At 50.4% G+C, this 26,337-nt stretch overlaps 1 protein-coding gene across 1 annotated transcript; it reads right to left on the bottom strand.

Moving 5' to 3' along the window:
* Positions 1-1,351: 1,351 nt before the first annotated feature.
* On the bottom strand, positions 1,352-19,816 carry PTPRN (protein tyrosine phosphatase receptor type N). The gene is given in 24 exon segments (XM_019445874.2): positions 1,352-1,585; positions 1,746-1,819; positions 2,014-2,078; positions 2,999-3,052; positions 5,893-6,059; positions 7,021-7,140; positions 7,243-7,320; positions 7,559-7,632; positions 7,789-7,936; positions 8,037-8,237; positions 8,674-8,892; positions 9,812-9,876; positions 10,054-10,133; positions 10,457-10,543; positions 10,765-11,039; positions 11,943-11,977; positions 12,589-12,720; positions 13,145-13,499; positions 13,585-13,680; positions 13,682-13,847; positions 14,725-14,821; positions 17,710-17,823; positions 18,058-18,108; positions 19,557-19,816. Coding segments are annotated over 24 exon segments (2,940 nt in total). The 5' UTR covers positions 19,672-19,816; the 3' UTR covers positions 1,352-1,513.
* Positions 19,817-26,337: the final 6,521 nt, after the last annotated feature.

Here is a 26,337-nt window from a genome sequence, read left to right as displayed (position 1 = left end):
AGCCACCTGCCCTGAAGGAGGAATTTAAAACCCCTATCTCAAAAGAGCGAATCTGCTGGAAGTTTGACCAATAGCTGTTTTGCCCATTTCTATCTAGTCTTTGAGACTGGAGTTGAGCCTCAGCAGAGCACAGGTGAGGTGTAGGGGGCGCTTCGGTCTGCCTGCTGGTCCCTTTGCTCACTGTGCAGGGCAGATATACGCCCCTGTTTTTCCTGTGAGGGGAGACAGCTTTGGCAAGGTTAAGAGGCCTTAATTCCCAAGTAGCTCCAGGCCCAAGGCTCTTTTTGCCTCATTTCTATGTCCACCACCTTCGTCCAAGGATGCCTCCTGACATGCAGGTGAGGGGTCCTCTGGAACGTACAGAGAGAAGGGTTGGGGGCGGGTGGAGAAAGGGAGAAAGTGCTCCCTGCCCCCAGGTGAATGCCTGTAGTGATGTCTCATAAGCCTGGTCTACAAGCTGCTATCCAGAGTTCAGCTACTTTTGCTTAAGTTGTGCTGGCACTTTGCCCGTACCACCTCGCCCAGTCCTAACCTCAGTCCTGCACGACGTACATCTTCCTGAGGCTGAAGGGAACAAAGTAGCTGTTCTAGAATTAAGAGAGGCAGTAAAGAGGTTAAGCATGCCCGGGTTCGACTGCAAACTCCACTATATATAATTTGCATTTCCTTGGGAGAGTTTCCTTCAGGGCTAGTGATTGAAGATTCAACAAGCTGGCGTATGTGAGCGCCTTGGAGAGAGGCTGCCAGCCACATGGGAAGCACAGCACAGAGAACTGCTTCCTTCCTGGCCACCATTCAGGGCTTGAGAACCAGGCTCTGCAGCCTGGCTCACCCATCACTATCTGCATCTCCTGCGAAATGCAGCAGGGCCCAGCTCCCCACTGAGGCCGGAGCCGGAGTCTGGAAGCAGAGCCTCCGGAAAAGCGTAGGAGTCCAGGTTGCAGCTGCACACACGACACACTAACTTTATTTCACGTTGATACAAAAGTAGATTTTTCTAGAAATGTTCTCTTGTGCCAGAGGGAGAGAGTTGAGTGGCACGTGGCAGGAGGGCGGGGGAGGAGGCCTGAGGGAAGCAGGGAGGGCGGAGGCCAGAGCAGGGGCGTCACAGAGGTAGGGGAGCAGGCAGCAGGGGCTGGGAAAGCAGGAAGGGCTGGGGGTGGCGGCCCTTCGCCCGGTTCTGTCCACACAGACATAGTGGGAGCTTCCAGGAGATGGGGCCAGGGAACTCAGGCAGGAGAAGACTCTGGGTGGAATTGCTGCCCATGACTCTCCTCGGCTCCTGGCTGTCTGCCAGCTCCCCCCATGGGACATCTGGGCTCTGACGTGTGAGAGGCTGGGTGGGCCCGCCCCCTCCCACTCCCCCTTCCTGACACTCCTCTTGGATGGCTGGCCATCCCCAAGAGGGACCAAGGTCGTGGGGCTGGGGAGTGAGGAGTGGGTACACAGATGGATGCTCACATAGGCAAAGAGGGAGCAGAGGCTGGTTGCTCCCTGAGGGGCCCCAGGGGTCTCACTGGGGCAGCGCCTTGAGGATGGCGTTCACCTCCTCCGCCACAGCAGTCAGAGCAAATTCAAACTGGTCCTGGGGAAGGGCAGTGGGAGGATGGTGACGGGGAGCACCGACCTCTGCTTGTGCACCAGGGGCGCTTTTGGGAGGGGGTGTTGGGGAGGTCACTTGGGAGAAGGGGGATTCCTCCTGGGGAAGGCTGGCAGCTACGGTCAAGGCAAAGAGGAACAGTCACCTTAGAGCGGACGAGGCCGGGCCGTTGGTCACGGACATGCTCCAGGGTGGCAGCGATGTCAATCTCCTTTACTCCTGGAGGTCGGAGAGGAGGTTGTCCAGAGGAGGATAGGACCCAGAATGCCTGGAGCATCCTGGGTCGGGAGGCTTGGAGGATTGGGCAAAGCCTGGGGGTGTAACAACCTGTCCCTCCTAGAGCTCCTGTGAGCCTGGGTTCTGGAAAGTCTGATCAGGGGCTGGACTGCAGGTACCATGGGAAAGGTCCTCACCTTTTGCCATGCGGTTCAGTACCATGTCAATGAGGATGTAAGTGCCAGTCCTCCCTGCACCGTCGCTGAAACAGGAGAGGATGACAGGCTCAGCTCAGGACCCGGCAGAAAAGGGGAAGGGGCAGAGGAGACGGGAGGCTTAAGGTGGCGAAGACACTGGTGGAGCCATTAGGGTTGGCTCGAGGAGGGCATAAGTGAGCTAAGGAGGCAGTAGTCATAGCCCCTTGGCCCTGGGAACTGGGACTTGAGTGGGGAGCCTGTGACCCATGGGGTGTCATTTGGGTAGTGGGCCAACCTAAGAGGAGATTCCCGGCTCAGTCTTAAGGTGAAGGCAGCAGGAGGGGAAGGGACCGCCCCTTCCAGCCTCTGGCCAGGCTTTCGTTCAGCAAACTTTTTGTGTCAATGGCCAGAGGGTACACGTTGTCCTTTGTGGGCCAAGTACAGTCTCTGTCATACATTCCTTTTTTTTTTTTTTTTTTCCTTCAACCATTTAAAAATGTGAACACCATAGTTAGCTCATGGGCCATTAAAACACACACACACATACACACACACAGATAGTGGGACATCTGGGTGGCTCAGTCAGTTAAGTGTCCAACTCTTGGTTTTGGCTCAGGTCATGATCTCATGGTTCATGAGATCAAGCCCCGCATCGGGATCTGTGCTGACAGCGCAGAGCCTGCTTGCGATTCTCTCTCTCTCTCTCTCTCTCTCTCTCTCTCTCTCTCTGCCCCTCCCCCTCCAAATACATACATACACACATACATAAAACTAAAAAAAAAAAAAAAAAAACAAACAGATGGTATGTTGAACTTGGCCCATGGGCTTTAGTTTGCCAGCATCAAGGCAGGCAGCATGCATAGGAGATGTACCCGGGGACAGAGAGAGGGCAGGAATCATGAGTGCCCCCACCTCAGAGCCCTCTGGCCTGGGCTGTCCTGTCCCCTTTCCTCCCCACCTCTGCCCACAGCCCCTCTTCACGCACCTGCAGTGCACAATGATGGGGCAGGAGCGGCCCCGGTAGCACTTGTTCACTTTCCTGCAACAAGAAATGGGTGTGAGGGTGAGGGGTACCAGCACCCACCTGTGGGCCTCTCTTTCTTCCTTTTCTCCCCACATGCCCAGGGCAGAGGAGGGAAGAGGGCTGGAGAAATGAGTCAGGGCTGGAGGCAAAGAACCAGAGATGGTGTGGGTGGCACTGGGCTTGCCCTGTCACTTCATGAGCTAGGTGCCCACGCTGTGCCCCTGGAACAACAACTAATTTAACCTCTTTGAGCCTCAGGTTTCTTACCTGCGAAACGAGGGCGATAATAATAGTAACCTTCTTAGATTTCTCACCGTGATTACATGAGATAATTCGTGTACAGAATTAAGTGTAAGGTTTGACATACAGTAGGTGCTCGATAAGTGCAGTACCGTTAATGATAATACATATTAATAGTGACCTCTGCCAGAAGTCCAGGGAGAACAGGCTTTCTGGTGACTTCAAGGGTGGCAATCTTGTCACATTCCTGCTCTGCCCCTCCTTTACCACTGTCCAGGTTGTTCCCCTCTCCACTCAGGCTCCTTGGAGTCCTTACTAGCAGTGAGGTCAGGCAGACCTAGGCACAAAGCTCTTTTGGCCAGGGGAGGATCACTTCTCAGCTCTGAACATTATGTTGCTGTCTGTCTCCCTGAATCAGCCTCATCTCAGCACAGGTGTTTTGTGGTTGGGTCGTATTTAGACTTGGGGTCCACTTGGACCCCAGACTCTTTTCTGCTACCCTGATTGCTGCTCTCTCAGGAGGGAACAGGGGGTTTGTCCCTTCCTCAGTGGTCCAGGCTAACCTGCCCTTGTCCCTTATGACTTTTCTGCTTTGAGAGTCACCTGCAGAAGCCTGATACCCCCAACGGGCCAGGGCTAGGGAGGATCTCCTTAGGGGTTATTAGATTGTTTCAGGGGAAACTTGGAACTTAATGGCCTTCCCATCTGATTCCCCCAGGCTTGTAAGGGCCAGGTGACTTCGAATGGTTTTACAGGAGTCCATATGGTTTTCTAGCAAATTGGCTCATGTGTTAGAGAGCTGGGGTTGAACAGAAGTTGCCGAAGTAGTTCCCAATCATTTAATAAGAATGACCATGAATTGCATCTAGAATTAATCGAGCCCTCGCTGTATGCCAGGCACGTAGATTTTTTTACAGACTTTATCCCATTGACTCGTGTAACAACTCCCTAAGTATGGGTCATCATCCTCATTTCACAGGTAAGGAAACAGGGAGATCAAGGAACTTGCTCAGGGTCACTTTTAGCACTTCAAAAAAATATATTTTGCCTTTCCTCTGGTGGACCTTCACTGAACCATACTGATTAAGCAGCAATTTGTTCTGGCTGTCTAATGCCAACTGAGTTTACATAATTCTGGCCTGAAGCAAAGAAATGTAACCTTGTAACTTACCTGTGCAGTCTTAAAAAAACGGTCCATGCACATAAGGAGTTTTTAAATGAGGAAAACAGGAAATAGCTCTATTACCCCTGGCACTGCTTTTGAGACACCTGTGCCTCAGGCATCAGGGAGCCCAGGTAGAAACCATTATCCTGAGGCTCAGAAACTATCCTCAGCTTCCCACCCCTGCTCAGCACCTGCAGACCACAAGGCGGGGGTGGGGGTGGGGGGGGGGGTGGGGGGGGGGTGGGAGGAGGGCAGCAGTGTGGGCGAGGCCCCACTAGGGGCAACAGACTCCTTCCTCAGCCACCTGTCTGGGGAGTGGAAGACTGACTGGATGCTGGAGGACTGGCCTGGTGGTGGTTTTGTTGTCAGAACTGGGTAAGTCCCCTAGTTAGCTTCCTGTCCCAGCCCCCACCGGCTCCACGGAGTCCCCAGGAATCCGGAGATCCTCTGCAAGGCCTTTGATGGTGTTTGTCTCCTCTGAGTCAACCCCCCCCCCCCTCCGCCAGCCCCCAGCTCTCCCAGCAGCCTTCAGGGGGCCCCTGGGCCCACAAGTCCTGATCGGATTGTCCTGTCCATGCAGCGGCCACACCTGCCAATGATCACTTTTGTGACTATGCAACTGGAGAGCGAATACTAGCTGCAGATCACAAAAATGACACTGGCAGCCGTGAGAGGGAGAGAGACAGAGGAGGAGGGGGGAAGAAGGACAGAGTGGGGAGACAGACAGAGGGAGGGTGAGAGAGAGATGGCAGGGAGGTGGAGAAAGGGAACGGAGGACAGAACAGGGGAGAGGTGCAGGGAGAGAGATGTGGAGATAAAAAAGTGGGACACACTCAGCCAGGGAGAGAGACCAAGAGATGAGGGGAGAGGCAGAGTGAGGAGACAGAGAAAGGAAAAGAAGGAAAGAGAGATGGGGAGAAAGAAAAACAGAAGCAAAGAAACAGCAAGTGATAAAGAAGGGGAGATGGGCAGGAGGGAGTGAGAGAGGAGAGGAGAGGGGACACACGGAATGTGCTGGAGCTCTGAAAGAGCAGCACAGGAGAGGCAAGGAGGCGGGCACCAAGTAGAGGGAGAGAGGGCGAGAGGGAGGGAGCTTGGACTAAGGTGAATCTGGGGGGAGGGGCGGGGGGGTAATGGAGAAGGAGCCAGACCTGGGGAGGTAGGGAGAGAAAGGGGCGAGGGGGACACAGCCAGCAGAACGAGAGCGAGCAGAAACGGAGCAGGACCACAGGGGTGGAGGGATGTGCACAGACAGAGCATCAGTCCGGGTTGGGGGGTCTGGATGGCGGCGGCTGGAGGTCAGAGGCGGAGGCTCCAGGTCAGGCTAGAGCGCCCCTCCCCCGCCCCCCCCCCCCCCCCCCAACCCCTTGCTGCCGTGCGGAGGGCTCTCTCGCCGGCTCCTCCGAGCCTCTCTTGGGGCCGCGCCTCCGCGCAGGCTCAGGACGCTCACCTGCGGAAGTCCAGCAGCGGCCGGGTGGACGCCGGAGTGCCCTCTGCCGGCCAGCTGAGGAAGTGGAACTGCGTGAGCGTGCGCGTCTCCTGGGTCTGCACGTTCTTCAGGTAGAAACTGCGCACCAGGAAGTCCTCGCACCAGATGTGCTCCGACACCAGGTTCACCTGCCCGCGAGGGAACCCAGGCCTGAGCACGGCAGGGCCCCTCCAAATCCTCCCGGCTTCCCAGGCCGGTTCAAATTCTAAATCCTCCAAGAAGCTTACCCGACTGCCTGCTCCAACTGTCCCAGCTGTCCCCAAGCCCCCTAGTCGTCTGCGTCTCTTATCTGCCCCTCAGGACAACCGGTGGTTTTTCCACCTAGACACAACTATTGCGGGCTTCTTGAGGTCAGAGCTTCTCCTTCCTCTTCCTCACAGAGTCTAGCAAAGTGTCTGTGCTACACACACCACAAAGCTTGATGGACTTCTATAGTTTTATTCTTTCTCTTTAACCATGAGCAACAGCAATTTTTAAAAAGTTTAGAAAAGACTGCCGAGTGCTCATCTGATGATGGAATACCTACTCTCTGGGTTCAGGGCTCACCTGGTGATGAGAAGCTTCTAGTGTGCTCTTAGTGACTCTTGTTTTACAGGAGGGGCACCTTCCATGTGCCAGGAACCTGTTCCTCTTTCCTCGCCTGGCTTTGCCTCTACCCAGTTCCCCCCCTACCTCACCTCTCTCCTAAGGAAAAAGTTTGTGTCTGCCTTCTATGGGCAACCTATGTGACTGATGGTATTTCTTTCTTGGCTTTGGCTTCCAGGAAACTCAGAGCTAAGTGAGGCTCAATTAAAGTAGGTCTTAATGTTGGTCTTTGGTTTTATCTTCCCTGTCTCATATACTCTTGACTCTTAGTTGCTTACCTCAGTTTTGGTGGCTTTATGGGTTCGTTTCTGTACCTTTCACCTTCGGTCCCTATAAATGCTTTCTGGCCCTAGACTGGACACATACGTGTAGATGTACATGTATGTGTGAATGTGTGTGTGTGCATATGGATGTTTATATGCATATACGTTCATACATGTATGACTGGTTCTCCACCCACTCTCTCCATTCCCACTGTCCCCTGGCTATAGGGGCCTTGCTGACCTCATATACGTGGTAGAGGGAGGACCCCTCATCTGGCCAGTAGCGGTCACACTGCTTGACAGCATCCTCCACCAGTGGGGTCAGCATGACGATGACAGTGCAGCCACTCTCCCACACCATCTAGGGACAGAGACTCCACTCTAACGTCTCTGGGCCCCGGCTGGCCCCAGCTGCCCTCAAAGGCCACTGGTCCCTGGAGAAGCCCTCCTTCCAAGAACTTACCTGCCAGAAGTCTGCGATGGTATGGGACAGCGGGCCCTGTGTGGCTATGTAGGCTGGCATTCGAGGGTCGTGCTCAATCTGGGGCAGGGAAGATACATCATGAGCCAGAATGGGACATGCTCCTGGGGAGAGGCTTGGTCCAAGGGAGCAGGCCAGGATGTGGGTGAGCTTGAGAAACCCCCATTTCCATGCCAGGATACCCGGCCTCACAATTCCAGGGCCTCAGGTGGGGTGGATGGTGACCAGAAGGTAATGGAGTTCATGCAGGCAGGATAAAAACGGGGCAGAGGAGGGGGCTGGAGCTGGGGCCACTTACAATGGGGCTGGCGTTGATGTAATCACTCCGAGAAGGGCTGCTCTCCACCTTCAGCTTGATGCGAGCGTGATCATCTGCACAGACCCCACGTCTCACCTCAGGTGCCCTTCGGTCATTGGGGTGCCGGTCCCTCTGCCACTTGACCTGAGCCAGGCGGCCAGCCCCTCCCCCAAGCCCTCCAGAGTTCCCAGCAGAGAGAGGGCTGGGCCAGGCTGGCCAGCAGGACTCACAGGGCAGAAAGTCAGGGTGGCGGTTCTTTTTGATGTTTCCCTCCCCCTGGGCGGTGGCACAGGTGTTGGGCTCTGCCTGGTAGGCACACAGGGCCTGCCACTCCTTGGCCAAGCGGTCCCGGTTCCGCAGATGGTCCTCCATGTACGCCTACGGGGATAGCACAGCCTGGCTCTGGCCCACACCCTCAGCCCTGCCTCTCCCACCATCCTGTCCCTTCACCGGCTCTGGGCCCGGGCCCAGTCCTGACCAGAATCATGTGCCCTGTGGAGATGTCCATGTTGGCCTGGGCGGGTTCCTCGCACCAGGATGGCGTGCTGCTGTGGGAGCTGGGGCTGGCCTGGGCCGCATCACTAAACTGGGAGGATACGCTGCTCACGCGAGAAGGTTCCGGCGGGCCCTCCGCCCGGTTGAACAGGGACTTTGTGGCCATGTGCTGGCGGCACAGGTCCTGCAGAAGAAAAATCAGGCAGGGTCCCAGGCCCCTTGAACCCTTTTCAGCAGAGTCCTGGGTTCAATTCTAGGCTTATCCTTGATTGATTTTATAGGAAATCCTTCTCCTGTGGGGTAGGCTTTTCTGCCCTGGACCTCATCCTTTACAAGGGTGTTCTGTTTGGGGGGTGCCTGTGAGAACTTCAGATATTAGAGGGGAATCCCAGAACCCCAGAATTGTTGCATTGGGAAGAACTTTAGGAACCTTCTCCCAATTCCCATCCGTTCGAAATGCCCCCACAATACCCAGCTTGGGCTTCTGTAGCCCCTGCCTGGATATTCCCAAGGATGTGTGCTCACTCCCCATCCAACACCCCACCCTCACCCCATGTGCGACCCAGACTCCCAAGCCCCTTCCATTTCCCTGTCATCAACCAGCTTTTGGGGCTGCACACCTGGTACTCAAAGGTAGTGTCACCGTGGGCTCCCTCGGGCCCCAGGGCTGCCAGGCGCTCCTTGTCCCGCTGCCGTGCATGCTGCCGCACACACAAAGCCACTGCCAGAGCCACCAGCAGCCCGGCCACACCCGCCAGGGCCACCAGAGTGAGTAGCACGGAGCGCATGGGAGAGGTGCTGTGGGCCGGCCGGGGAAGGACTGCGGCCGCCTCCTCCCTCTGTGGGAACAAGGCTAGAATCAAGGGAAGTGGCGGCAGGGGAGAGGTAGAAGCCGTTTCTCAACCCTGTCCTCCCCTGCCACACTCCCTGCTAGGGTGTCCCCTGGGGCAAAGCTGAGAGGGCAGGGCATGGTGGCACAGGCAGAAGGTTTCAAATAGACCCCAGGTCCTCCTTCTCAGTCCCCATCAGACCAGCTCAACCACACTGCACTGCCTGAAACTTACTGGATGACCCCCACCCCCCACCCCAGGAGTTTTTGCATTTAAACAATGGATGTAGAGAAGTTTGGAGACACAGCTTGGAATCGAATAGTAGAATGGGAGGCATCAGTGTTGGATGCAGAATAGAAATCTATTTTGAGTTTAGGGGTGCTTGGGTGGCTCAGTTGGTTAAGCGTCTGACTCTTGATTTCAACTCAGGTCGTGATCTCATGGATTGTGAGATCGAGCCCAGTGTTGGGCTCAGTGCTGACAGTGTGGAGCCTGCTTGGGATTCTCTCTCCCTCTCTCTCTGCCCCTCCTCTGCTCACACTCTCTCTCAAAATATTAACTATAATTAAAATCTATAAATTATATGTTTTATAATTATATTTGAATTTAATGTCCTTTATGCATAGGATCTTCCCTTAAAATTTATAGAGATTTTGTTCCAGAAGGCTATGGACATCTCAGGTCGTTACTCCAAGCAGGAGTATGGAAGGCTGGTCCAGCAATAGGGGCTGGGGGTCGCGGGAAGAGCCGCCACTGGGGCCATCTGCTGGCCAGAAAGGAAACTGCAAGGGGGAGGGCTGCTTTGGCAAAGCCAGCGGGCCAGCCAGGTACAGGAGTTTCAGCTCTGGTTCTCCTGCCAAGTTTGCCCCCATCTCTTGCGGGCAACGTCAGCCCTCTGGGGTGTCAGCTGATTCTTCAGTTCTCATACCTGTCCCACTCCTGTCTGCAAGATCTGGAGCCCTGTCTGTGCTTCCAGTTCTGATTTCACCAGCCCTGCAGGGAAGATGTAGGTCAGACTCTCTCCAGCCACATGTGGTCCCCACCCCCTGTCATGCTATGCTAGGTGGCAGGCAGGGCCTGTGTGCGCTGGAAATATTTCAAGGTGGGGGCATCAGCCACAGGCCTAGGAATGTCCTACTAGGGCTGGGGCTGGGACCAGGCAGTATTTACCAGCTTGCTGGGTAACATCAGCCAAAGACAGGTTCTGTTCATTATGTCGGATGCGGAAGGTGAGGGCCGGTCCCACCACACTGCCAAACAGGAGCTATATTACTGCCTCACCCACCACAGACCCCAGACTGTAACAGAGAGGCCAACTCTGGCCCTCTCCCCATGAGAAAAGGAAGCTGAGGCTGAACAGAGATGCCCTATAGGGATGTTTGAGGCCCAAGAAATGCTGGAGGAGGCCAGCATCCAGTGTGTGTGTGTGTGTGTGTGTGTGTGTGTGTGTGTGTGTGTGGCGGGGGTGCCTGCCTTGGCCACTCACCAAGACTTCGTCTTCCCTTCCTTCCCTGAGTCCCACCAGCCACCTCTCCCCTCAAGCTACCTTCTAGATACCAGATACCAGCCCCACCTGATGTTGATGAAGCTGCCCGAGGACACGTGAACATGCTCAGCTAGGATCTCCAGCAGCTTCACTCCTGCAGCCAGACTCAGGGGCCTGGAGGCAGGGAGCGAGCAGAGAAAGGAAAGCGGGGATCCTTTTAGCTACTTCCTTGAAACAAACCACCTCCAAGGATGCAGAGCAGCTCACTCCCCACTCCAACCCCCATCCAGTTCACATCTGGATTTCTGCTCTCTGTTTCCATCCAGGCAGGCCAACCCACCCCCTCCCCCTCCGGGAGGGTAGACTAGAAATCTTCCCCAGGCTGAAGCCCTTACTTCTGGTCAGTGACAATGTAGCCGTACTCCTCTGCTGATGGCTGAGCTGAGGGCGGCCTCACCACTGTGGGCTGGCTCTGGCCCAGGGAACTTTTCTTCTCCAGCAGGACCGGTGTGGCAGGGTGGCCAATAGCTTTGGGGGGCTCAGAGGATCCAGAGATCAGCACCTGCTGGGCTTTACTGGAAGTGGGGCTGGCAGTGGGGTATCCAGGAAGGGAGGGTGTGGGGGGCGGAGGCTCCACTGTGTGTCCACCCTGCACCTGCTCTTCCACTGTCTGTTTAGAAGAGAGGATAGAGGGGCACCTGGGTGGCTCAGTCGGTCAAGCGTCTGACTTTGGCTCAGGTCATGATCTCACAGTTTGTGAGTTCAAGCCCTGCATCAGGCTCTCTGCTGTCAGCACAGAGCCCGTTTAAGATCCTCTGTCCCCCCTCTCTCTCTGCCCACCCCTCTCTTTCTCCCTCAAAAACAAATAAGCATTAAAAAAAAAGAGAGAGGATAGAGGTATGATCTCTGGACAGTAGAGGGGATAGGGGAATGGGGGTCCACATCCCAACTCTGAGGTCCCTAAAGAGGACCTCTGGACTTGTTTCTTTCTACCCCCCAGGGCCCAGGGCAACACTGGGCACAGAGAGGTTACCCAGAAAAGTGACTCAGGTGGATGAATGGATGAATAAAGGATTGAATGAGTGCAGCGTGGTCAGTAATGGTCTGCAAGATGGGGCTGGAGTGGGGAGAGCCTCTGGAGTGAGGGAAGGTGGCGTTAGGAGAGAGGTGAACAGGCTGGTGATAGGTTTTAGACTTCTGTGTAGCCACAAAATCGCAGAAGTCCAACATGTGAAAAAGAGAGAGCTCTTCAGGCTACAGGGGGGCTAGGAGCATGCATGCTTGCAACTCCCCCTTCGCCTAGGGATCCTCAGAGCAGGGCCTGAAATGACTACAGTGAAAAAAAGCAGCGAGTCGAGAATTCCAGTTTCTAGACCCAGCTCTGCCATCAACCGAAAGTGAGATCTTAGGCAATGACTTGCAGTCCCTGGGCCTGGGTCCCCCCCTGCTCCCCGCCGCCCCAAATGAAGAGGTGTGGAGGACACAGATTTGGGTCCCGATGCTGAAGTTTAGATTTTGACAAGGGGGTTTGCTGGCAGGGGCTCTGTGGGCCAGGGAGGTGCCACAAACTCACTTTCTTGTTGTCAGCTCCGACATTTACAGCCCCTCCTGTAGAGACAGGAAAAACAAGACTTTGGGCAAAGGGTCAAGGCCAAGGCCAAGGTCCACACAACATGGGCAGGAGAGAGGGCCAGGGGCCCCGAGCCTGCTGTGGCCTCTTTTCCCTCAGTCAGTGACCCAGCCCTGTCTTTGGTCTGATCCTAAGCGTGGCCTCAAGCCTGTTCGCTTCTACCTTATAATTGTTTTCTCAGCTTCTCCCTGTGTTATTGGCTGCACCTCTCAAAACTATTCTTTATTCAGTCCTCCCCCTACCCATCAATTATTGGCTTCACCTTTGCATTGGCCTCTCCCTTCCTTAGAGGCTGTTATCATCCACCCACCTTCCTTGGTGCCTAGTGATCCCTGCTCATACCCCCTGTTGGCTTCTTCCATTACTCCCACCCTGCAGTTCTTTCCTGCTCTAACTCAGCTTACCACCCCACTCCCTTGCTTCCTGCTCTTGGCAGGCAATGACCCTGTGCTTGTGTCTCAAAAGAACTCCCTTCCCTGACCCTGACCCTGACCCTTCCCCTCTAGGCTGCTCCATGTGGTCTTGAGAGATGGGGGCAAGACGCCATCATGGAGCTGGTAGTTGCTAGTTTCTCTGCCTGGACACTCACCCAGATTTCGTCCTGAGCCCTTGGGCAGCAGCTGCAGCAGGGTTGAGAGGCTGGAGAGCTGCTCAGGGGTCAGCTGACGCAGCTCCACCCCATAGCCCGCCAGCACAGATGCCAGTCTCTGCAGAGTCACATCTGCTGGGAGCAAGACGCAGAGCTTATGGCGAGAGGGTGGTGGTGACATGAACTTGTGGGATGTGTTGGGGGTGGGGGAGGGTACTAGCACATTTAAGAGCTTCTTTTCAAACACCAGGAAACTGATGCCCTCCACCTTCCAGCCCTTGTCCACACTTTGGGGGGAAAGGCCTTCCTAGGGCCAAGACCAGACTTCAGGCCCACTATGGACATCGTGACTCTCCAGCTGAAGGAGTTATGTCAGCTCCACCCCCTACAGTATCCCCACTGCCCACCTAGTGCCTGGCAGAGATTAGGTTGTCAGTGGACATTAATTAAATGTATGAATGACTTTAAGGGCAGATTAATGAATGCATGGATAGTTAGGAAGGAGACCCCGAATGCAGCTCCACAGGAGGGGAATGGATGCTGAGAACTCCATTACCTGGCTGCTCTGCTGGAGAAGGAAGCTTCTCCCTGTGACCTTCTAGCCCTTCTTCCTCATAGCCCTCTGAAGAATCCTTTGGCCGGCTGCTGCCCCCTTGCTCTGGCAGCCTCGGTGCCCTGGCCCTGCTGGGCACTGGCAGCTCCTGGGCCAGGTAGAAAAGCCCTGATTCCTGGAAAAGCTGACCAGGTGAAGGCCCTGGAGGGTCCCCGTAGGAGTGGTCAGAGTGAGCCCCAAACATGCCCTTGGAGGCAGTTCTGCTGAAGAGGGCAGAAGGTTCGGCCTTGGGTATGGGGCCGACACTGACCATCCCGGGTGAGCTCTCTGAGCCCCGAGAGCCATCGCGGGAGCCAAACTGTGGGGAAATCAGAGATCCAGGTGAGAGCAGATGTCAGGGCTCGGGGATAGGTGTTGGGGTGGGGCCGGTGTTTAAAGCTCACCTGATGAAACAGGTAGGGCTGCAGCAGGGCAGGTTCATAGCTCAGGGCAGGGTGGGGGGCCTGCGGGGGTAGCAGCAGATGCTCCAAGAGGGGGGGGCAGCAGTTCAGCCTGCAGAGAGGACAGTGGAGAGCCCACCCCCCCACCACTGCCACCCACTGGAGGTTGAGGAAGCCGGTGCTGGGCAGCAGGGGTGGAGCCAGTAGGGATGCCCTGTAAAAGCAGCTCCCCAGCAGAACCAGGTCTCCTGGGCACCAAGCCAGATCTGGGGAAGAAAGCAAAGTGTATGTGTGTGTGTTGGTTGCACGGGGCAAGAGTGTACAGAGCATACAGGACACAGAGATGGTGGGACCAGACAGGCTCAGCAGTCTACAGTAAACCTGACCTCTTAAAAAAAAATGAAGTAGTCTCAGGGAAAGAGACAGTAGCATGGGGAAGGACCAGAGGGCCAAGCCTGGGTATAGATCATTGCCTCCCGGGTAAGCATGCCTGGGTCCCCGAAACACAGCGGCAGAGGTTAGGGAAGAGTGAGGCAGGGGATGGAAAAGGAGAGAACGGGTACAGGGGAAGCCAGCCAGGTACCTCTCTAGATAAACTGGGGCTACAGTTTGCCTCGTTTCCCCTATATTCATATGCCCACACCTGGCCTTCAAACACTCAGTACTGTGCCCCTCGACTCTACCCTCCCACCCCACTCTGCCTTTTTTCTCCTGGTATCATCACTTGAGCCCCACGACCCTCATTTACTTTCCTCTGCTTTGCAGGGTCTGAACAATGCTTTCATAGGCCCTAACCACAAAAAGATGATGATCTTTCCACATATCATTCCACATAGCAATGAAATGGAACATTAAACAACTTCAGTACGACAAAACTCGTATTTGTCCCATGCCGACCCTTTGATGCTTCTTTTAAATTATGAAATGTCCAAGTTTTCAAAAATATTTTTTTGCTGTTTTGCTGGATCCCCGGGGATGAGCTCAGCTCCTACTAAGCATGTGAACACGCCAGATGACCACTCCTGAACCTCTTTTACTTGTGCCTTAGGCTGCTGACGTTGGTGGCCACTTCCCTCTGTCCATTAGGAAGACCACAGGCCCACCAGCCTTTCTGTGCTCGAGCTGTTGAGAAAAGATGCCTACCTGTCCCTTGGACGGGGCTCTGGGGGGCGAAGCCTGGGGATGCGCTCCATCTCCTGGGAGATCACATACTGGGTGAGGTCATCGTGCCAGGACAATCCTGCCAGGGGACAGGATAGGGTGAGGTTGGCTCGGGACAGTCCGAGGGCCCAGTAACGGTGAAAATCAAACCCGCACTCCCTACCCAGCAGTGTACTGAGTTTGGTAGAGCAGAGGGGCAGTGGAGGTGCTCCAGAGACTTGGTGGCTGATCTGAGCTGCCCTCTTCCCAGTCTCCGGTACAGATTTGGGAGTCAGACTGCCTCCAGTGAAACTAAGTTTGCCACTTACTCATTGTGTGACTTGGGGCAAATTGCTGAACCTGTCTGAGCCTCAATTCTCTCTTCTGTAAAATGGGGGTTTATACCTCCTAAGACTGTGATAATTAAAATAACCTAATGTAAAATGGTATGAACTGTACCTGTCACGTTGTGAAGTTTAAACAGCTTCTCTTATTATTGCCATCATTATCACTCCTATTCTTATTTTTGTTGACCCTGAACCTTGCTTTTCTTTATTTGTAAGGTGGGAAAAAGACATACTTCATGGGGCTGTTGTGAAGATCAAGTGCAATCAGGGAAATGAAAGTGCTCAGAAAACTCCAAAGCACTGCACACGTTTTAAACCTTCACCACCACCCCCGCCTCCACCACCACCATCAATTATCTTGTGCTGACGCAGATCTCCTGTCTGACTCTTGCCTTTCATGAAACTGCTCTCAGGAAAGGTCAGTCACCTATTCTAAAGGAATAATCTCCCACTCTCTACTCCCATTCCTTCTTCCTTGCTTCTGAATTAATAGTCTGCTCTTAACTCATATTCTAGGATCTACTAGCATCGATACTTGCCTTCTTGCCTATGAACATTAGATAGCTCATCCTATTTAGGGCCAATCCCTCCAAGTTAGGCACTAGATTTCATCCCCTACTATCTACTCAAGAACATCTTCTCTGCAATTTCCCCCTATTTCCTATATGATCATTTTTCTCTGCTCTCTACTGAATTATTCTCTTTAGCCTACAAACATGATGGAGCTCCTTTCAACTTAAAAAGTTACTGCATGACCCCACATTCCTCTCCAGCTCTCACTCCATTTCTTTCCTTTTCTTTGCAGCAAGATTCCTTGAAAATGTTATCTGTGCTGGCTGTATCCAATTCTTTTCCTCTCATTCCCTTTGAATCCACTCTATTCAGGATTTTATTCCCACCTATTCTACCAAAACTATTTTCATCAAAATCGCCAGTGACTTCTGCATATCTAAAGCCAGTGGCCAGTTCTCAGATCTCATCCCATTTCATCTATCATCATTATTTGATACCACTGATGGCTCCTTCCTCTGCAATACACTTCCACTTGGCTTCTAGAACACGAGACATTCTTGTTTTTCCTCCTACCTCATTGGTTCCCCTTTCTCCGTCTCCTTTGTTGGTTCCTCTCCTTGTCCTGGTCCTCTTAATATTATAATTCTCTAGGCCTCTTCTTCATATACACTAAAGCCTTTGCTTATCTCATCTACATCATGGGTTTAATTGCAATTTATATCTCCACTCCGGAATACTCCATATTTCAAAATCCAACCTCATACTCTCAACTTCCCACTGTACTTGAATGAACGTCTTTTTTTTCATTTTTTATTTATTTTAGAGAGACAGAGAGAGAGTGAGAGTGAGAGAGAGAATCCTTAGCAGGCCCCGCACTCAGCACAGAGCCTGACATGGGGCTTGAGCCCGCAACCCTGGGATCATGACCTGAGCCGAAATTAAGAGTCAGATGATTAACTGACTGAGCCACCCAGGTGCCCCTTGAAAGAACATCTTAAATTCCTCCCTGCAACCACCTGGTCCATGCAACATTCATCTCTTACATGAGTCACTGTGGTAGCTTTTAATGATCTCCCTGCTTCTACCCTAGACTCCCTTCAGTCTATTCTCAACAACAGCAGGCATGGCCCTTTTAAGGTAGACGTGAGATTATGCACCTCTAGGCTCAAAACCTTGTGATGGGTTCCTCTTTTACTTAAAGACAACAGTTTTCTTATAAGGCCCTACAATGATCTGCATCTCTTCCCCCAATACCTATCTGACTGCACCTTCCACTTTCCCTATCACTCCTCTATAGCCACACCATAAAGGTGTTCTCCATGATGTTCCTCAAACTCATGCTCCTGCTTTAGTAAAGGCTTTTGTTCTAGCTGTTTGATCAGCTTGAAACACTGCCTCCAGATAACCTTCTGGAAAACACCTCCACTGCCTTGATGTCTTTGTTCAAATTTCATAGTCTCAAAAAAGTCTACCTTGACTACCCAGGTTGATACTGAAGCTTCCTACTCGACCATTTCTGACCTCTTTATCATGCTGTAATATTTGTAAATACAAATATTTGTAATATTTGTAATATTTGTAATATTTGTCACTTATCACCTTAAAACATACTATATGTTTTCTAATTTATATATTGCATTCCCTCCCTAAATTCCAAAATGTAAGCCCCAATACACACAGATCTTTGTCTGTTTTATTCCCTGATACATCCCAAGCACCTAAAACTAAGCTTATATAGTAAATCCTCAATAAATAGTTGTTGAACGAGTGAATTTTATGAGTGGAGTGATCTGGCCAAGCACTCCAGGATTCATGGTTCTGGAGCACTCAGTTCCAGGAAGTGCGCTGGCCCTAGGGAGACGGATGCTGGTCTCTTCCAGTGGCTCCTTCTAGAAGCCTCCTCTAGACTCTTCCAAAGAGTCTGAGTGTGGACAGCCCATCTCTATGGCTCCACCTCCCACTCCTGTCTTGCCCCCTTCTCTAGCAAGGTCTGGGAAGGTGAGGCTCCAGAAGTAGGTGTGAAAAGAATGTTTCATAAAGAGAAACCCTTGAGTCAGGTGCACGCTCACTTCCCCATCCTATACAACCAAGTTTCCAAGGCCTCTCTTTCAATGCAGCTAGACCTCACCTTGGGACATGAGCTGTCGGAGCACACTTTGTAAGCGCTGAAGAACTGGGGAGGTGACTTGCAAAAGGGGCCGGGCTTGCCCCACTCCCACCTGGCATTGTCCAAACAAGCCATCTAAGAGCACAAAAGTGGTGTCAGTAGGGGGCTTGGACAAGAGGCTTTCTAAAGTCCAGGTTGCAAATGGGCACTATCCTCTCCATCTCCTCTCTTGGCTTCAGAACCCTGCTCCTTCAGGCCCTTCCCACTTCTCCCCAGGACTAGTACCACTTCCCACCCCCCCGACCTCCCCCACACTTCTTTCTTGTTGTGTTCCCCATCTTGTAAATCCTATGCCTGAGCCTCACTCACCCTGAATACAGACTTCAAGGTGAGAGCAGAGTCTGCGGTCAAACAGACAGCCTGTGGGGGGAAAGGTGAGCTGCTCAGACATCCACACACATAGAATGGTCAGAGGATGAACAGGCTGGGAAAGGGGGAAGGAGATGGGGTCCATTCTTTCATTCAAAGAAAGGATTGAAGCTGGGAGGAGAGTAGGGAAGAGGCCTAGAATTCTTAACAGAAGGAAGCACAGGATCTGACTTTGGATTTTAAGGATCTGAGAGCCTGGATAGTTTCCCTAAAAACCTCAGTTTGCTTAACTGGGTGATGGGGAGAAGACTTCCAGGTGCATGGGGGTAGTAGAGGATCATATACTTCTACTCTCATAGAATTACTACGAGGACATTTTTGGCCAAATTCTGAGAAGGGACTTTCCTCCCCAAATCTCCCCAAGCATCCTAACTATGATAAGTTGGGACTCAGAAGTGATGGAAACCCTAGCACACCTTCCCTCCGTGTGGGAAAAGGGTAAGGGTGGGGTGTCTCTAGGGCAATGCTCCCCACACTGTTCCTGAGGTCAGCGGCCCCAGAGCCGCTGGCTCTGTCCACGGTGCTGAAGATCTGAGCCTGAGGCTGCCGAGGGCTAGCCTGGAAGCAGTTATGGGGGAGGGAGGGGAGCTAGGGTCAGGAATCTCCACAGACCTGACCCCTCCACCGTTCTAGACTTCATTTGCCACCCTACCAACCCACAGTGCCACAGGAAGTACCCTGTATTGGCCTCCAAACCAGGTGGGGAAGGAGGGCGTCAGTGAGGCTGCGCCCCTTCCCCCACGCGCCCCACCACCCCACCCTCCCCCGGCCCATGAGTCAGCGCTGACTGTCTCTGTCCGCTCAGATGTGAGTCAGCATCAGCCTGGCTGTGGGGAGGGGGACAGGAAAGGACCCCTCTCCCTTCACCCTCTTTTGCCGCCTCCCCTAGCTGTCTTCCTCTTATTGGAGATTCGATCGCAGCAATCTGCCTCTCTGGGCTTAAAGAGAAACCCTGGTCCCTCCTTGGGTCTGATCCTCTTCTGGGAGCTGGGATCCCGATGCTCTTGACCCTGATTCCTACCGCCCGGACATCAGCGCTGCCTCTTCCCACCCCTATCCCCTACCCCCAATCCCTGAGCGCCAGTCACCACTTCTTTGGCGCCTCGGCGCGACTTGCTTCTCTCGTGGTCTTGTAGCCCGTCTCTAAATCCTTCTGTCCATATGCACCCCCATTCCTCCTCCCAAACCCGCAATCTTTCCCGGAGTCTGTTTCTCTTAGGTCCCGCCCCCGTATTCCCAGCCCCACCTCCAGGCCTACGCCCCTTTCCTCTCAGTCGCCCTCTCATCTTCCCCATCTCACAGTGCTTCCCCCTACCCTACTCCAGACATCACACATTCTACCTGAGCTTCCTACCTTCTCCCCACCCCCCACCGAGTTTTGCTCCCGGCACCATACTTCCCCCGCCCTCCTCCCCCCCCCCCCCCCATTTCCTCCTGACCGTGGGCACTAATGGCGCTGCAGCCTCCCGGGCGGCTGCTCAGCAGCAGGAGGCAGACGAGCACCCGGAGACCCCCGGATCCCCCGGGACCCCCAGGCCGCCGCGGGCGCCGCATCCTTCGGGGCTCGGCGCACTCGCTCCCCTGCCACAACCGCAGCAACGCCGGCCGGAGCCAGCCAGAGGGGCCGAGGCGGGGCCTGCCACTCCCCACCCACCTACGAGGCGGGGTCTAGACGCCCCTCTCGCGGCAACTCCGCCAACCCTGGGCGGGTGGTGACGACATCTCCACCCCCGGCTCTTACGCTTACTTGCGTCAGGCGTGGCGTAAGAGCTCTGCCTTAGAGGGGTGCCGACCCGCCCCACGTCTCCTCTGCCAAATAGTAGGTGCTTCACTAGAATTCCCACTTGGCACCACCCCCTTTTGACCTTTGCTTCTCCCCAAGGACTACCGCCTCTATCACCCAGTCCCAGGGTTGGAGAAAAAGGTTAAGTTAGGTGGGGACCAGGAAATACATGTGAGTCGGTTAGTATAAATCCTAAAATGAGCATAAAAGTGAGTAGAATAGGTACTGTTACGCGTCTCAATTAATGGTACTGGTATCCTTAACAGCAGGGATGGTTATATGTGTGTGCCTGGATTCCGGTTCTAGCAATGCCACCTACTGCGAGTATAACTTTGGGCAAGCTGCTTAACCTCTCTGCGCCCAAGTTTCCTGACGTGTAAAAAAAGAGGTGCCAATAATTCTTACCTCGCAAGGTGGTTGTGAGGATTACACGAGTTAACGCATGTGGGTCACTTAGAACAAGGACTGCACTGGCATATACTAAACGCATGACGCATATTCTCTTTAGTTATTAGCCCTGACTCCCCTTTCTTTCTCCTTTCTTCCTTTCTTTCTTTCTCTAACTGCAAAATATATCTCCTATCTACTCCTTTCCTCCCTACTCACTACTTTATCTAAGTCACGGTGCTTTTTCATCACTAATATTATTGTAATCAACTAACTAGTCTCTTGTTTTCACTCTTCTCGCCCAATAAGGTAGGGAGTGAGCTTTCTAAAGTTCAGATTGGATCACTTTATTCTCTTACTTTTCAGGGAAAATTTTCCAAAATACAAGAAAAGATAGTGGTGCATAGTAAATACTCAATATACACATCATCTAGACTTAACAGTGACTGCTGTTTTGCCAGATGTGTTTCTTTTTAGTATTTAAGAGTCAATGATAGACATCATATTTCCCTTATAAATATCTCATTATGTATCTCCAGGACATAAGGGTATTTCCCACATAATCCAAATGCCTTTATGACATCTAACAGAATTTACAGTAATTCTCTAATATCATTTAATGCTCAGTTTATATTCAAAAATTCAAATTGTTTCCAAAAAATGCCTTTTTCCATCTGTTTTGTTCAAAATAGGAGTCAAAGACCACCATTGCATTTGGTTTGTCTCTTAATTCTCTTTAAATGAACACAGACACGCCCCTCCCCCATTTTTGACTATGTCTTGTTGGATAGACCCGGTTAGTTTTTATTTACAACTCCCCGCCTTCTGTATTTGTCTGATTGTTTCCTCATGATAGATCTCCCTGTATTTGCCCTGTATCTATCCTGTGTATCCCCTGCATTTACTGTAAACTAGAAGTTATATCTAATGTCTTGATTGGATCAGGTTAATTTTTTAAACATTTTTAACTTATTTTGAGAGAGAGGGTGGGAGCAGGAAAGGGGCAGAGAGAGAGGGAGAGAGAATCCCTCTGTCTATGCTGTCAGCATAGAGCCCAATGCAGGGGCTGGAGATCAGGAACCATGAGATCATGATCTGAGCCAAAACCAGGAGTCTATGACTTAACCAACTGGGCCACCTGGGCGCCCCTACCCTGAAATACAATTCCAACCGGAAATACAATTCCAGCTGGAAATGTAGCATACATTCTTATTTTTTTGGTTTACCAATTTGGAGCATAATGAATTTTGGGTATAGTAGCTACCTTCGACAGTGACAAATAAATTTTTAAGAAACATCCTAATGACTTTTCTTGTTTGAGCATTACTATGGGAAGTATGGGTTTTCATATAGTCAATGAGCATCAATCAATTGCAGTAATCATTCTTTTTTTATATTCAAATTGCCCCAGAATAAGTAAATGAAAGCTCCTTTAAACTGGTTTGGTGTCTTTTTGAAACATCCCACTAATAACTGAAAGTTCTCTTACTTTCTATCATTCCAAGATGTGCCAAGTTCATGTTTTTTATTCCCTGCCCTAGACGTGAAAGCAGCCATTCTTCCAAAGATACTTGGTAGCTTTTAATAAGGACCGATTTTAGAGACCACAATCTGGCTGGGTATTTTTTAATGTTTTTATTTATTTATTTATTTATTTATTTATTTATTTATTTAGAGAGCAGGAGAGGGGCAAAGAGAGAGAAGGATAGAGAGAATCTCAACCAAGCTCCATGCTGGGCATGGATTCCGGGCTCAATATCACGACCGAGAGATCATGACCTGGAGCCGAAATCAAGAGTTAGACGCATAACCGACTGAGCCACACGGGGTGGCTGGAGCCTGGGAGCCACCCAGGCTCCCCCACGATCTGGGTTTCCAGGGTGATAATGGAGGAGTGCCTGGGTGGCTCAGTCCGTTAAGAGTCCAACTTCAGCTCAGGTCATGATCTAATGGTTTGTGCTGATAGCTCAGAGCTTGGAGCCTGCTTGGATTTTGTGTCTCTATCTCTCTCTCTGCCCCTCCCCTGCTTGCACTCTGTCTCTCTCTCTCTCAAAAATAAATAAACATTGAAAAAAAGGGTGATAATGGAAACTGAAGTGATATTGCTTTTAGGCCCTTTCAGTGCACAGAGCTAGAATATTAAGATACATGCACACACAAACCCACAGTCACACATACTGATATTTCCAATTTAAAAAGTTTTTTATTTGAGAGAGAGAGAGAGAGAGAGAGAAGAGAGCGAGAATCTCAAGGAGGCTCCACACTAATCAAGGAGCCTGATGCAGGACTTCATCTAACGACCCTGGGATCATGACCTAAGCCAAAATCCAGAGTCAGGTGCACAACTGACTGAGCCACCCAGGCACCCCAACCAATTAAAATTTAACTGTGATTTTTATTGCACTCTTGATTTTGTACTGGTATCTCTTTATTCTCACACTGAAAACTTTGGTTTCTTATAGCATTAATATAATCACTTATATGTGTAATCTTTACAATATACATACAATAATTTACAAATAATAATATAAACATTACTCAACTAATAAAACTATAAGGACATCTAAGATGTGTGGTAGTTTATTTTGTCCTTGGATTATAACCCCTCGGGGTATACCATCAAAATACTGCTTCCTAAAGTCACTTGAAATAGTTCTTTGTGTAGTCATTTTTACCAATTTGATATACAATTTGGTTTGTTTCAGTTTGTTTTCAATTTTAGGGTTTTTTTTTTACTTTATATATAATTTTAGTTTTTGAATATGTAAAATATTTACATTTTTCAGCAATCAAAACTATATAATAAAATATACTCGGGGAATTCTCCTCACCTTCCACAATTCCTCCTGCCATCTTTATCACTTCACTCATTTATTTCCTTTTTAAAAATTTTGTAAATTGTGAAATAAAACAAACAGAAAAATACATAAAGCCAAAATGAACAACTTAACAAATTATCACAAAATGAACACCCATGTAACCCAAGTCAAGAAATAGAACATTTCTAGCACCCTAAAAACCTTGTGTTTCCCAGTCATTACTCTTCCAAAGGTAGCCATTATTCATTCTCTTTTTGACCATGTTTCTTTGCTTTCATTTACAATTTTAACCTAAGAATGCATGGTTGGGTCATGAAAGTATAAAGAAAAGTAAATATACATAGATTTTGGATTATCCCCAGTCTTGGGTTATCATGAATAGTGTGACTGTGTATATACCATTGTACATGTTTCCTGTTGCACGTATGTGCCAGGGGGAATGGACAGCCTGTAACAACCTCACAGGCAGGAAGCTGGGGAAAAAGAACTTTTATTCTCTCTCCTCATTCCCTCCCTCTGATCTCTCCTAGTATTCCCATTGTCCTAACCAGAATCCAGGGGAAAAGGGAGCTCATTGAAATAGTACATACAGGTTAACCTCCTGAGACAGAAAATAGGGTGAAGGTAGAGAGTATATCCTAGCAGCAAACTTTAAGTATCAGCTCACTTGATCCCCTTTTCTCTCTCTCCCTCCCCCTCTCTCTTTTTGAGAAATCATCTGAAGTATAATTGTTACTCTTTTAGAGGTAACCCATCTTTGATTGTCAACAGTTTTAATACGTTGTGATTTGAGAGACATTTCTTTCCATTTATTCACCCTGAGATTCAGTTTCTTGAATACATGGCTTGATGTCTTTCATCAATTTTGAGGCATTCTCAGACATTATCATCTTAAAAAATTTTTTAAATGTTTTTATTTATTTTTGAGGCAGAGACAGACAGAGCATGAGCAGGGGAGGGGCAGAGAGAGGGGGAGACACAGAATCCGAAGCAGGCTCCAGGCTCCGAGCTGTCAGCACAGAGCCTGATGTGGGGCTCGAACTCATGGACTGTGAGATCATGACCTGAGCTGAAGTCGGACACTCAACCAACTGAGCCACCCAGGCACCCCGACATTGTCATCTTAAAAATTGATTCTACCCCATTTCCTTGTTCCCTTCCTTCTGGAACTCCAAGTCAATGTATGTTAGACTGTCATGTAGTATCTTTTATGGTTCTACCATATCTTTTGTATCTTCCATTCTTTTGTCTATACTTCATTCTGGATATTTTCTTTTGAACTACAGTCCAGTTTATTAATTTTCTCTTCACGTGTGTACAGTCTAATGCTTTGAACTTGTCCAGAAACTATGGTACACTCAGTCAAAGTAAATCTGAAGAGTTTAATAAAAGAACTACCTATAAAGGTATGGACAGGTAAAGAAATGTAGACCTTTGTCAACTCACAGCCAGACAGTGATTGGAGTCAATCACTGTGGCTAATATAGTGATACCCATATCTGTCTATTGGTTCAGTGGCATGAGGAACCCAAAGTGACTGAGTGGTAGTCTCAGCTTCCAGTTCAACTATGACTATGACTATGACTATGACTATGACTATGACTATGGGAAAACATTCCTCTCTTGGGCACTAGGACCTGAAAACTCATTATTCAGGAGATGGGAAGCACAGGTTCCTTCAGATATTTTGAGGTATAATAGTGAGGGGGCCACTCTGACCTTTACTCCTTAGTCCCAAAACTCTTGGGGATGGATAAAACAATCATTCCATAAGTTCACTAATGGTGAGTGAACATTATCAGAAGTATTGAGGACAGAAAGGGCAAATCCATATCCAGAATATAATTCACTGCCATTTTTCCTTTTTCTTTTTAAAAACTGTTTATTTGTTTATTTTTAAGAAAGAGAGAGAGAGGGGGAGAGAGAGAGAGAGAGAGAGAGAGAGAGAGAGAGAGTGCAAACAGGGGAGGGGAAAGAGAAGGAGCAGAGAGAGAGAGGGAGAGAGAGCATCCTAAGCAGGCTCCTCTCTGTCAGCTCAGAGCCTGATGTGGGGCTTGAATCTACGAACCACGAGATCATGACCTGAGCTGAAATCAAGAGTTGGACACTTAACCGACTGAGCCACCCAGGCACCCCTCTTTTTCCTTCCTTCCTTCCTTCCTTCCTTCCTTCCTTCCTTCCTTCCTTCCTCCTTCCTTCTGTTTTTTCTTCTTTCTTTCTTTCTTTCTTTCTTTCTTTCTTTCTTTCTTTCTTCTTGACAGAAAGAGAGTATGAGTGGGGGAGAGGGACAGAGGGAGAGAGGGAGAGAGGGAGAGAGAGAGAGAGAGAGAGAGAGAGAGAGAGAATCTTAAGCATACTTCATGATCCTGGGATCATGACCTGAGCTGAAATCAAGAGTTGAATGCTCAACCAACTAAGCCACCCAGGTGTTCCTCACTGCCTTTTTTCATGGTGAAAGAGGTTCAAAATAAAAATCTGTCACCAGGTGTGCCATTTTGGGAGCTCAACATTATCCTTTGCTGTAAGCAAATTGGTATTCAGGTGGGCTGTAACCGTACCATTCAGGAGGAGGGAAATTCATGTTGGTAAGCCCATGCATTTCCTGCCCCACATCCATTGATATGTGGACCCATTAAGAAAGCACCAGGGGGCCTGGGGAAAGAGGATGAATGTTATCCACAGAATTGGTCATTTCATAACCTCATTACTGACAATCTTTCCTACAGTCTACTTCTTCTCATGATTATTTACACAGGAAACCACGACTGTCTTCACACTGTTCCTCCCAAGTGAACCCTCTCAGACTTTCTGGTCACAGATTTTCATATCTTGTTCTATTCAAATCCCAGATCAGCCAACCAACCTGTTATTCATGAATACTGTTATCAGTATAGACGAATACTTCAATTTTTTTCCTCTTCAATTCTGAGTGGACCACCAGATCTACCAACAAAACTTCCCACAGAAAGGATTGCTCTTCACCAATGTAATTCACAGACACTTCTGAATTGTGCTGTAATGTAGCATCCTTCCATTTCTAACTGTTGACTGCATTTTGTGCAAACATGTATAAATTGTCTCTGTGCTTTCCCCCCACTCTATTAGGCAGTCATAGAGAATTCCCCAGAAGGCTGTAATAAGTGAAGCAAGGAATCTGGGCTATCTTTTCATGTAACTTGTTTAATCCATATCTTCTTGGGCCCAGTCATGTATACACCATTTCTATTTAAC

The sequence above is a fragment of the Panthera pardus genome, unplaced genomic scaffold (genome assembly GCF_024362965.1).
Source record: "Panthera pardus isolate Hobbes unplaced genomic scaffold, ASM2436296v1 HiC_scaffold_10, whole genome shotgun sequence".
Lineage (NCBI taxonomy): Eukaryota > Metazoa > Chordata > Mammalia > Carnivora > Felidae > Panthera > Panthera pardus.
Note: the sequence above shows the minus strand (reverse complement) of the source record. Positions and strands in the feature narration are given on the sequence as shown.